The sequence below is a fragment of the Ricinus communis genome, chromosome 6 (genome assembly GCF_019578655.1).
Source record: "Ricinus communis isolate WT05 ecotype wild-type chromosome 6, ASM1957865v1, whole genome shotgun sequence".
In the NCBI taxonomy this organism is placed as follows: Eukaryota; Viridiplantae; Streptophyta; class Magnoliopsida; order Malpighiales; family Euphorbiaceae; genus Ricinus; species Ricinus communis.
This window is the reverse complement of record NC_063261.1, coordinates 14400963-14414096: the sequence shown is the minus strand read 5'-3', so window position 1 is coordinate 14414096 and position 13134 is coordinate 14400963. Positions and strand designations below refer to the sequence as shown.

Genomic DNA, 13134 nt, shown 5'->3' with positions numbered 1-13134 from the left:
ATATGTATAAATAAAATTATATATATTGAAATTTTTTGAAAGAAATTGTAAAGGATGTTTTTATAAAAGAATTTTGATGAAATTTGTATTTTTAATTAACTAGTGGTATTAAAATTTAAGTTGGAAAGTAATTAGTAAATTGGTTATTTAATTTAATTGTGTGTTAGGACTAAATTGGAAATTTATTTTGGAATAAGGATTAAAAGTATAATTTCATTAATATGGGGTTTCAATGGAAATTTGTATGTTTGGTATTTTTGTAAATAATTGTGTCGGTAAGGGTATTTTTGTAATTGTGTATTTTCAATAATTCTAATTTGGCCCAAATTAAATAGTTAGGGGTTTAATTGAAAGGCTAAAGGAAAGTTTAGGGGTTAAATTGGAATCTTGCTGGATGAAATTGTAAGTAATTAACAAAGTTGAGGGACCAAATTGTAATAAGAAAAAGTTCGGGGGCCTAATGTCGATATTGAAAGGAATGGAATCAGGGAACAAGAAGAAAAAGAGAGAGAGATGTCGGGGGAGAGAGAGGAGCATGCGGAGGAAGGAGCTGCGGTGTCAGGCCGTCCGTGCCTTGGCTGCCCGTGGCGAAGTGGCCAGCGAGGAGGAAGATGGCCGAAGCTTCCTTGCCGCTGTGCGGGCGCTTCCGGCGTCGGTGGTCGCTGATCTTGGTGCCGATCGACTCCTCTCGGCCTTAGCTTTGTTTTGGCGGCAGCGGTGTCGACAATGGTGGCCGAAAACGGAGGTTCACGGTGGAGAGAGAAAATGGAGGCAGCCGAGGTTTTTGGATTTTTCCGACGAGCTCCGGTGAGCTATGGATGATCGGAGGACATATCCCGACTCTCCTCACCTCAAGCTTCGAAATGGCACCGGTTTCGTGGCAATCGAGCTTCGTTTGTGAATCGATGGCCGAGATCATCCGCAAATCTCTCTGGATGATCGGGTGTTGGATCGGAAAATCGGAAGTAGGGATCGTCATCAGCGCGTCGTTGTGAGTCCGATGGTGTGTTTGGATCGTCGATCGAACTCCGGCGGTCGGAGGCGAGTCGACCGAGCGACTGAGCGTCTCGATAATTTTCTCTAGCCCGTTGATCTTGGAAATCCTTTGATTTAGAATTGTGCTTATTATTTTGTGTTGTGTATTTAATATTTGTGAGTCAAAAATAATTGTCATCGGTTTACGCCTTGTATTTTTGTCTTTGTGTGAGGTCGGAAAATAGTGAAGTTTGGGGACCCGACTCCCGTTGTTTGAATTGTTGAATATTTGAAGTGTTTTTCTGACAGGTCCTGGACCCGTTTTTACGGGGGGTAATGTCCGTGTTGTAGGGGAGGTTCTGCCGGATTTTCGGTAGAATTCTCCCGAGTCGAGGTACTTAGACAGTCAGTCCTAGGAGTCTAGACCTAGGATTAATGATCGATTGTTTCAGCGTTTTGATAAATTATTTTCCGTGACTAGATAGTCCGTTTGTTCGACTCGCTCCAACTGAGGCACCGGAGCAGAGTTAAGAGGTCGCCAAACCAGTGAGTTAAAGTCATATATCGCTTATGCACGTGTCATGCATAAAATTTGATTTGCTACTGTGATTATTCAGTTGCAATTTCAATTTTCATTTAATTATTATTATTATTTGCATGATGCTTTTAATTACCATTTAAATATGTTTTTCCTTTATCACCAATTTTAATAATGCATGATGACTCGGGATAGGACGACAGTAGAACATAGGAGTTGGATGAGTGTTACAGTATAAATCTGAGAGAGATGAGATAGAGAAAGGATAAATAGGTAAAATTTTAAGAAAGAAAGATTAGGACCTGCCCTGGTCGAGCATCGCTCTTTGGGCTTAGTAGAGTGTGGTTGCCGGAGTAAAGGTCCCTGGTCGAGCATTGCTCTTTGGGCGCCGGGTTATTTGGAAGTTTAAGTGACCAGACTGGAGGTAAGGTCCCTGGTCGAGCTATGCTCTCTAGGCGCCAGTCTTATTGGATAAGAAAGCCGAAAAGCTAAGGCTGAGAGTCAAGTGACCAGACTGGAGGTAAGGTCCCTGGTTGAGCTATGCTCTCTGGGCGCTAGTCTTATTGGATAAGAGAGCCAAAAGGCTAAGGCTGGGAGTTAAGTAACCGGACTGGAGGTAAGGTCCCTGGTCGAGCTTTGCTCTCTGAGCGCCAGTCTTGTTGGAATGAGAGATTGAGATGTTAGAGTTGAGATTAGTCGAGACATAAGTGTTGAAATAAATTGAGATGTTAGAGTTGGGATTAGGGTTCTACTGAAGTACTCCATCCCGTTGCATGTGGAATTATTTTTGTATAAGCATGGCATGACATGTATGGTTAGCATGATTTATTAATTATTTTAAAAATTAAATAATGTGATATTGAGATGTTTGAAACTGTTTTAGATATATGATTTTAGCTCACTCTCAAGACTGATAGTCTCCATTTACTGTTTTTCAGATTCGTGACTGTTAGTCTTCCCGCGACTCTTATTCAGTACCTCGACTCCTTCATCATCCGGTGGTGTTTGATTTGGTATGTCAAATTATAAAAATCTTAGATCCTCCGCAGTAGTAATAGTAGGGATATCAGTGGTAATTTTCTGTAGTTTCGGGTCTCGCCTAATTCTTCTGGCAGACTGATTTAATTGTGTAAAATTTAATGTTACTGTAAATTGTGATATTAATAATAGTAAAATTTGAGTTGAGATTGGTTTGAGTTAGTGAGTGTCAGGCTTACTACGGAATTCGGTGGCCTTACGCCTACCCATTCCCTAGTGCCGGTCACGGGCCCACAGGTGGGGTCGTGACAAAAACCATAACGATATAGAAACCTTGGGGTATAACATTTGTGTATCAATGCCTGCTGGGGGTACTGTAATTGTAGATAAGATTGTCAAAACTTGTCCTATGATCATAAATGGGAACACACTGTATGCAGATCTAGTAGTGATAAAACTTAAGGAATTTGATGTTATTTTAGGAATGGATTGGCTATCTAAGAATCATACTATAATAGATTGCCACACAAAAGAAGTGGTTATTGAGACCTCAGAACAGAGAAAAATAGTTTCTGTGGGTGAAAGGAATATTGTTTCAACTTGTTTAATTTCAGCTATTGCTGCTTTCCATTTAATCAAAAATGGTTGTGAAGCTTATTTGGTAATGTGGTGGATGTATCCAAACTTAGTCCAGGAGTAATTAATATTCCATTCTAAAGATGGACAATATGAAGTATAAAGAAAGGTATTTGGGCCTTCCCTCCTAATAAGGTCGTTCGAAAATAAAAGCACTGAATTTCATCATTGAAAGAATAACAAAGAAGACACAATCTTAGAAGAGCAGTATTTTGTCCCAAGCTGGAAGGGAAGTACTTATAAAGTTAATGCTCACTGTAATTCATGCATTCTCAATGATGTGTTTCAAGTTTCTAAAAAAAATATGTGGAGAGATTAATAGACTTATTTCCCATTTCTGGTGAAAATCAAATCTTGATAAGAAAGGAGTAATATAGAAAAGCTGAAAATTAATGACAAAGTCAAAATATCTTGGAGGTTGTACCTTTACAAAGTTTAAGCTTTACAACAAGGCCATGTTGGCAAAATAGGCATGGAGAGCAATCAAAATCCGTAAGCTCTATGGGTTAGAATATTGCACGAAAAGTACCTCCCTTATGATGACTTTTGGTCAGTGAGCATTGTCTCTATTTCTTCATGGGCATGACGAGGTCTAGTGGAGGGCAGGGAAGTTATCAAACAAGGAGCTCGATGGAACATAAATGGAGGTAACAGGGCTCGGGTTTGGCTCCGCCAATGGATCCCTTCACTCTCAAATTTTGGAATTCAATGTTTGGAGCCTTCTAATTATAACATATACAATGTCTCAGATCTAAAGTGGGAGAGTTCTAGATCATAGAACATGAGCTTAATCAAGAATATGTTCTCTAGAAAGAAAAGTAATGAAATTCAGAAAATTCTCATTAGTCCATGTGAGGCTCTAGATCGCATGGTTTGGCACTTTGAGAAGAAAGGAGAATACTCGGTAAAGAGTGGTTATCAATTATTGATCAACGAGGAAAAACACGTAACTGTCATAAGGCATCCACCTTATCAACTAATGACTCTAGTTTTTGGAAGTCAATTTGGAACTCTTTGGTTCCCCCAAACCTTAAGGTTTTCTTTTGGAGATTAATGAGGAATGCTATTGCATGCAATGCAAATCTATTCCATATGTGTGGTCTTTGTGATTCTGAGGTGAAAACGATAGAACATTTGTTGTTTTTCTGTCCATTTGCTATATAGGTGTGGTTCCTAAGTTATGTGGGATATTCTCCAAATTCAATAGGATTTGGCTCTATAAAAGATTGGTGGAAAGTATTCACAATCTTCCTCTTGAAAAATCAAGATAATGTTGTGGAACGAGTCATGAACATTGTGTGGCCAATTTGGAAGATGCACAATGAAATAATTTTTAACAAGCAAGATTCCCAATCCAAAGGAAATGAGGTTGCCACTAGAGTAACTGCCTATTTCTCTAAGTTTAGATATGCTCCTGAGTTCTTTATCAAGCATGGTATCAAAAGTCCACTCGAATCTTTTGCACCTCTTTGGATTGCTCCGGGAAGAGAAGCTCTGAAAGTCAATATGGAAACTTCTTTTAATTTAACATCGTGGGATGTAGGAATTGTTGTGGTTGTCCGTGATTGAACTGATGGTTTAGTTAGAGGCAGAATCAAAAGAAGTAGAGTGTCTTCTCTCTTAGCATGTGAAGCTTTAGCATTGTTGGAAGGTATTCGTGTTGCCAAAGACATGGGCTGTTATAAGGCCACTTTTGAGTATGATAACATCACTCTTATAATTGCGGTTGATGGTTCAGATGATAGACCCCCTAGGAGATTGAAGCTTTTATTTTAAAAATAAACGCTTTCTGCTCTCTGGATTGTAATTTTTCTTTGTTCATATTAACCGTAAGAAAAATGTTGTAGCAGACTTCTTAGCTAAGGAAGCTCTTTCTTTGTCTTTCTTTAGCAGTTTTTCCTCTCCCTCCTCATATGAGGAAGTTGTTATTATATGATGCAGGTCTCACCCTAACTCCTTAATACAACATCACATTTTATAATAAAAAAAAGCAACGATAATTTAGCTAAACAAAGATAGAGTTGTTAATTTGATGATATTGATGTTAGAAAACTTCTATATACACTTTGGAAAGTTCATCAATTTAATCTAACAATGTTGCAAGTGGGTGTATATATAGCCTTAAGTAAGAACTAGTAGTTAGAGTATCAATAATGGTAGAAAATGTGACATGACGGTTAAAAATGCACTTTTCAAGTGTTCACAACTGTGACAAAATTCTCACAAGGAAGGATCCTTTTGCTTAGCCATTGTAAACTCTTTTGTTGATTTTTGCTCTCTTATTCACGAGCCTAAATATTTGCATTACAACTATGGAGTCTTAGGAATTAAAACTCTTCAACTATACAACTTCAAATGATATAAAATTATCTAAAGGCTTAAAACCAATTAAATTCTAAACTTTACATCTTTTTATCAATTTTATGCAATTTTTTAAAATTTTTAAAATAAATATATATACTTTCAATTTATTTTCAAAAATACTTTTTGATAATAATTTTTGAAATTTTATAATGAGAAAAGTGATGTGACGGGTCAATAAGTATTAGTGAGTCAATAAAAAATTCGTTATATTTAAATATAAAATATGTGATTGAATGCACATATGTGAAAATTTCAGTGCTTATATTATTAAGTTTAGGGTAAACTATTTTTGCTAATTCATAATTGTTATTCTTTTAGTAAGTAAATCGACTTCCCACATCATCTTTTTTATTTTGAAAATTTGAAAATTGTCATCGAAAAATATTTTTGAAAACAAATTAAAAGAATAAGTGTTTATCTTTAAAATTTTAAAATTGTAAAATTCAAGATTTAATTTGTAATTAGGCCTTTTCTAAATATGGAATTTTGAGCCATCTATTAAGAAATATATATATATATATATATATATATATATATATATATATATATATATATATATATATATATATATATATAAAGAAGGCCAAGTTTTCGCATGAGAACCTATTTGAATTTTTTTATAAAATCATGTCATGTTGTTTTCTAATAATTTTAATTTTTTATAAAAGAATTAAATGTGATTTTACATGCTAATAATGAATATGATAAAAATTTATGATTTACTACATATTAATAATAAATCTTAATATCTTTATAATAAAATATATGTCTATATCCATATATGTAAAAAAAAAATAAAAATAAAATAGTAACAATATAAAAATGTTAAACTTGAAACATAAAAGTAGTTAATAGAAATTTTTGACATGTTGAAAAATTTATTGGTACAATATAATGAATAGAAAAGAATTTTCAATCTATATACGTGCGTGTATGATACCAACAAGTAAAAATAATAAAAAATAAATAATAAGAATTTAAAAATTTATTAAACATAATTATTACATATGGAAACTTATTAGTATAAGAAATAAATAAAAAAATTAAAATTGATAAATATATATACTTCTTATGTATATTTACCTTAATATATAATAAATATAGAAAGTTTATAAAAATGTATTATGAAAACATTAATATAAATATAAATAAAAATATTATAAAAATGAAATTTATTCTTTTATATTAATATAATTACAAATATAATGATATATAGTATATATAAGATAATATTTTTAAATATAAAATAAATAAAATACTAATGCAATAGCATGAGTAAATTGCTAATTTTCAATACTTTAGGAATATTTTCAATAGAGTTGTATAAATAGCATAACTGACAAAATTAGGCTCAAGATTAATATCTTATAGTTATCTTAATAGAATTTTCAAAAGAAGATTTCACTGTGGAGACATGTACTCAAAAGTTTATCCTCTTAAGAATAAAGGTTTTCTCATTTGATATTATCAGTTTATCTATAATTACATTTATGTATTCCTCATAATAAAAGTATAATTAATATGTAATCTTTAAAATTAAAATCAAACTTATTAAATAATATAATAAGTATATTTACTATTAATAGTGCACTAAATATAAGAATTATATAGCTATTATATATTCTTAACACATATTAGGAATTATTTAAGATTCTGCAGTTTAACAGTTAAAACATTAAATTTAACCAGAATCTAATTTCGAGAAGTTAAACAAAAGTAAAAAAGCAAAAATATGAATAATTTTCTAAATTTTTAACCAAATCTCAATTAAATCTTTAAATTTTACACGAAAACATTAACTTTAAATAAAATAAAACATAACAATCAAGTCCTGATAGTAACATCACTAATACCTCTGTTACTGATGAAGCCTATTTAAAATGATATCTAATAGGACTGCAACATCTTACTTATAAACTCAATTTTCTATAGTTTTTAGAGATACAAAAACACAAAAAGTATATATATATATATATATATATATATATATCTTTTATATTTGAATTTTTAGAAGAAAAATTAAAACAATTAGGAAGAATTACTAAAAAAAACAGAAAGAATTGGTTTTTATCACCATCAATTGTCTGTTTTATCAATACATCTACTACCACCACTGTCCATCACTACCACCATTAACCGCCGCTAAAGACTTCAAATTGAATGAGAATTCTAGCATTTTTAGACTAAAGAATAGCATAATAGCAATAACATAATCACTAAAAATAAATTATACAAAAAGCTCGTAAAAGATAAAATCAAAAAAGGCAAATATTTATCTTTTAAATACGAATCTGAGCAATCTCATTCTTGATGCTCTAAACAAATTGTCCACATTTTCTTATAATTCAACCAATCTGATTAGCTGACACCAATATTCACATTGTAACGACTTGCTCTTTATTCTAACCAAATTCCTCTTCCTCCTCATCATCCTTCTTATTACAATAACGACCTAATTGTATGTGGCTGCTAGTGGTGGCGGTGAGATCTGTTGTCTTCGCCGCCACCTTCAGGAGTAGGTTCACGATGCTTGCTTTCATTGTAGTTCGATCAGAAATTAGATTTTTTTATGTAGTCGGTCATGAGGTAAGATTAAAGATCTAGAAAGTTGGATTCTTGAAATTGACAAATAAAAAGTGAGAGATTGTAACGACTTGCTCTTTATTCTAACCAAATTCCTCTTCCTCCTCATCATCCTTCTTATTACAATAACGACCTAATTGTATGTGGCTGCTAGTGGTGGCGGTGAGATCTGTTGTCTTCGCCGCCACCTTCAGGAGTAGGTTCACGATGCTTGCTTTCATTGTAGTTCGATCAGAAATTAGATTTTTTTATGTAGTCGGTCATGAGGTAAGATTAAAGATCTAGAAAGTTGGATTCTTGAAATTGACAAATAAAAAGTGAGAGATTGTAAAATATGATAAGCTGTTATTACGTGTGAAAATAAAAAAATATTTTTTTTTTTGTCGAAATATTTTTTTAGTTTTTGTATTATTTCTTGAAAGTAGATTAGATGTTTTTATGCTATTAATTGTCATTATATGTGAACCATTGTCAATAAAATCATTTAATATTATTAGTAATAAAGTTACATGGAGAAGCTTAATTATTCTATTTTATTTAGTTTAAGAGTTTAATTTTAAGGAATTAATTAAGATTGTTCGAAAGTTTAGGGAGTTATGTGTGCTCTTTGCGAAAATAAAAATAAGAAAGTCGAAAGAAAAGGTCTCAGTTACATTACCCAATGTTAGTTGACTTCACTTCGTTACTCTCGATTGTGCCATAACGCTTCAAGCCCACACAAATTACAATTCACTTCTGTATTTCTTTCGCTCTCTCACACCTCAACCAAACTTAACAACAGACCCCACACGACCTTTCTACCCACCGTCACCACCACCACCACCACCACCACCACGACCACCACTGCCACCATATTAACAACCACACAAAAATAGTAATCTTTTAAATTAAGAAACAACAAGCACAAAAAGAAGGAAAAGGAAAAAGAAACCGAGACCAAACAAAATGCTTAGAGATGTGTCAAGCTGCAACACTTACAACTACGGTGATGCTTTGTATTGGGATGCTCGTTATGTGCAAGAAGGTGGTAGCTTTGATTGGTACCAGCGTTATTCCTCGCTTCGTCCCTTTGTTCGTCGCTATATACCTCTCTCCTCTCGTGTTCTCATGGTTGGCTGTGGCAATGCTCGTAATTATCTCTTGAACTCTTTTGCCTGATTTTTCTTGTTTTTTTAGTTTTGTTGTAGTGATTTTGCTTTTCATTATCATTTGCATTTGGGTTTGAGTCTGTTATGTTGAATTGAATAGAGTGAATGAATTGGGTGATTGGGATTGATATGGATAATAGGTTGGTTAGGGTTTTGTTTTTGGTTTCTGGCTAAAAATGTTATGCTCCTAGATCCACCCCTTTTAAAATTTGTGCTTTTATGAATGGAAAAAGTATTGGACATGGATAGAATTGATGTGAAGTAGTGACCTTTAGAGTTTGTTAATGTAGAAATGGATATCCTTGTAATTCAAAGAACGCCTATATGTATATACATATATAAATCCTCTTGTTGATGCAACTGTCTTAGTTGTTTATACTTGTTGATAGGATGCTGTCTAGTGAAATAACTGTAGATGATTGGTTGGTGTTTGAGATACTGTGAATTCTATATATGTTAGCATATTTAGGGAGATTAATATGTTAACCTTTATGGTATAACACCAAAGTTTTTGTTAATTGTACTACCTGCGAGTTGACTAATTTTATTAGACCCTTATGGAAATGATGCATTTTCCTGTTGAAAGTACTTTTAACCCTTGGAAGGGGAATGTAGTTTCTCAATAAATCTCTTTGTACAATTGGAGACTGTGTCTAATGGTGATCTTTTTTCTACATTGTAGTCATGTCAGAGGATATGGTCAAGGATGGATATGAAGACATAATGAACATTGACATCTCTTCAGTGGCCATCGACATGATGAGGAAGAAATATGAATATTTTCCTCAGCTCAAATGTATCCTTAAAAGAATTTTTCAAATTTGGTTCTGAATCTTAGAATTATTTTCCCCGCACGAATACATCTATATATTTGTAAGCTCCCTAATACGGTTAATCTCAGACATGCAACTGGACGTTAGAGATATGAGCTTCTTTCCTGATGAGTCTTTTAATGGTGTCATTGACAAGGGTATGGCCTTCCCTTTTCCATTACATGCTCTTCTAATTGCTGGCTTTTCAATTATGTCAGTGAATTATATGTTAACTTTGTTCTTGCTGCTTAAAATTACAACCATGGACTTCTGGCTCGGTGATTCTCATTCAGGAACTCTTGATTCCTTAATGGTATGATGCATTTCCAAATGTTTTTATGCTCCTTTGTTCCCATTTTTGGATGTTCCTAATCGTTGATATCGTTACTCTTTTTTTTTTATATGCTCGTGTACTTAGTGCGGAAATGATGCTCCAATTAGTGCTGCTCAGATGTTGGGGGAAGTGAGCAGGTCGTGCTAGGCAGAACATTTAATAGTTTTATTTCTGATTGTGTTTTGCATCCAAGATTCGGTGCTTTATCCTTCATAAATCTACAAATATGATCAAACATCTGTGTGCCTTATTATGTGTACACTATCAGTGCAACACTGTTACTATCCCTTTTTCTTTTCTTTTGGCTTGCAGGCTTCTTAAACCCGGGGGAATTTATATGTTGGTAACATATACTCAACGTGATGGTTCTTTTTTCTTCACATTTTGCTTCCTAAAGTTCTTAAATTATCATTTTTTTTTTCTTTAAATATTGTACTCAGATAACCTACGGCGATCCTACAGTAAGGATGCTTCACTTAAGCCGGCCAGTGTACAACTGGAAAATTGTATTGTACATAATACGTAAGTTTCTTCTTCCTTCGAGCCTTCCAAGTTTTGTCTCTCTTTGTGACCTAGTCTTGTAGGTTTTAGAAATGTTTTTCATTTATATGTGGTAGATGTTAATAGAATCTCTTTGGATGCATAGTTATACTACTATATCTTTCTTATTACTGTGCATGCTTGATCTTGGATTACATATTTTTGTTATGATCCTTATATGCGTATTTCTGATAAATATATATAATAGAATGACAAATGATGCATACATTTTATTTTTTTCTCTTGTTTCTCAACGGGGTTTAGAAAAAAATATCTTGAATATTTAAATCAAGGCAATTTATGTCCTTTCTTAAGATAGGTTTTGGCATGTTTTGGGAATACAAACTCCCAAACCGCTCAAACAAGAGTTTCACATTGCTTGGCTTTCCATGGTATTGTTAACAAGGCCATCATAAGATTCATGAAAAACCTCAATTAACTTTAATTGATACTTAGGCACTCTCCCTTTCCCACTCATTTCCTGTGTTAGGTACAATCTGCATGATTCAGGAGACGTATCATGGGACACTGCCTGCATTGTTTTAAAATTTTCATATGTACTAGTAAAATGGTTCACAAATACTAACATTACAGATAGTGGGCTCAAGATTTTCATTTACATGATTATGATAAAAAATTCATGTTGCCAAGTTTAAGGCAGTCACCTTTTCCCTTTGATGTTTGACCATATTACTTAATCATGTAACAACTTTAGACGTTGACTGAGCATGTTCTTTTAAATGGCGAAAGCAACACCAGAATTACTGTTTTCTTAGGCAAGTGCAATGGTACATCATTGTTCTTTTTGTAATGGAACAAGAAGAGACTAATCCCATTAACTTAGTGAGACACGAGCTTACTGCAGTGAAATTAGATCTTGGTTCCTGTCCATCAACTATAACCTGGTTTGTCCCTTCACTGCAAATTACAAAGTTTGTAACATGGCTGGTCATATTCAGTATGTCGCTTTCTGATTTGTTGATGGGAAGATAGGATAATCATCAGGCAACCTAGTCTAGATCTTGTTTATTTGTATCATTCTCAAGTTACGATGAAGGAATGAAATAGGAATTCTCTTTTGAAAGGAAGGTTCTCCTTCTTGTTTGAGTTCTTAGTTCTGAAATCTTGAATTTAATCATTTTGGAGTAATGCATTATGGCATAGTTATCCTGATCTAATACACTGATTTAAATTCCCACAAATGCAGAAGAGGAAATTAAGGACTTCATCTTTTTGTTCTTTACCCATATGCATCTATTGTAGAATAGATGCATAATTGATTGATCTTCTCTTCGTGGTGCTCTAATATGTTTGGAGTTTGAGCTTTGACTGAAGATCTTTTATCAATCCATATATTCTGTTTTCTTCCATGTGTGCTTTCTAGAACTTACTGGTCCGAAATCAACTTCGAAAGAAGGAGCCTAATGTAGTTATCTGAATCCTTTAATACATGCTTTTGCAGCCAGGCCAGGATTTGAAAAGCCAGCAGGCAGTTCCCCATTGCGCTCCTTTATGGAACCCGTGCCTATCACAGAGAAGGGCTTACTTCCGGCAGACTTTGTATTAGAAGATCCAGATTCCCACTTCATATATGTGTGTAAAAAGATGGATGAAACAACAGAGCTCCGTAACTATCCATTGATGGGTAATGTTTTATAAGAGTTTTGCAAGCTTCAACGTGCAGCAGCTGTGATTCTTGGTGCTTGTATACCACAGGGATAAAGGAATAGTCATTGACAAGATTTGAGTACTTTGTTACAGAAGAAGAGGGATTGTGGTATTGTCTGACGTATTTTATAGAACAATTTGGACATTTTAAATCAACCCAATAACAAGAAATGATATTGGAGATGAGTTGGTGACATAAAGCATTTTCAGTTTGTCAGTGTTTATGTATCATTCAAATTACAAAACTGGTTTCTAATTTTATTAGTTTTAACAGAAATTTTATTGGACTCTGCTCTCTAATTTCACTGTACTACTCATTCACTGCTGTTCTTCCTCGTGTTGATGGTTGTTGAAGTATGTTAGACTTGAGCGCTTTCTTTTTTGAAAAAAAGATTTTAAAGTTTTATTATTGGAAGAGCTAAAAAAATAAAATCAACTTTTAAAAATCGCTAGAAAAGATTCTAGCTTTTTTCGAAAGTGTTTTTTCTTTGAAATGATAAAAAGAAGTGAAACATATTCAAAAGAGTGAAAAGGAAAAAAAATATAGCACGCATGTTT

General features: G+C 33.5%; 1 protein-coding gene across 2 annotated transcripts; it reads left to right on the top strand.

Annotated features, from left to right (window-relative positions):
- The first annotated feature begins 8724 nt into the window (after positions 1-8724).
- On the top strand, positions 8725-12863 carry LOC8282057 (EEF1A lysine methyltransferase 4). Of its 2 annotated transcripts, none has more exons than XM_015724634.3 (8): positions 8725-9203; positions 9905-10018; positions 10124-10144; positions 10253-10347; positions 10453-10505; positions 10681-10711; positions 10809-10890; positions 12371-12863. In XM_015724634.3, the coding sequence occupies exons 1-8, from the start codon at positions 9020-9022 to the stop codon at positions 12565-12567; spliced, it is 777 nt and encodes a 258-aa protein (XP_015580120.1). In that variant the 5' UTR covers positions 8725-9019; the 3' UTR covers positions 12568-12863. The 2 variants fall into 2 exon arrangements, with proteins under 2 accessions (XP_015580120.1, XP_015580121.1); XM_015724635.3 differs by having other exon boundaries at positions 10124-10192; positions 10328-10347.
- The last annotated feature ends 271 nt before the right edge of the window (positions 12864-13134 follow it).

Coding starts and splice junctions, on each gene's coding strand:
- LOC8282057 (XM_015724634.3), top strand. CDS start 9,020: ATGCTTAGAGATGTGTCAAGCTGCAACACTTACAACTACGGTGATGCT. Junction 10,019..10,123: donor ATATTTTCCTCAGCTCAAAT/GTATCCTTAAAA, acceptor GGTTAATCTCAG/ACATGCAACTGGACGTTAGA. Junction 10,712..10,808: donor CCGGGGGAATTTATATGTTG/GTAACATATACT, acceptor TATTGTACTCAG/ATAACCTACGGCGATCCTAC.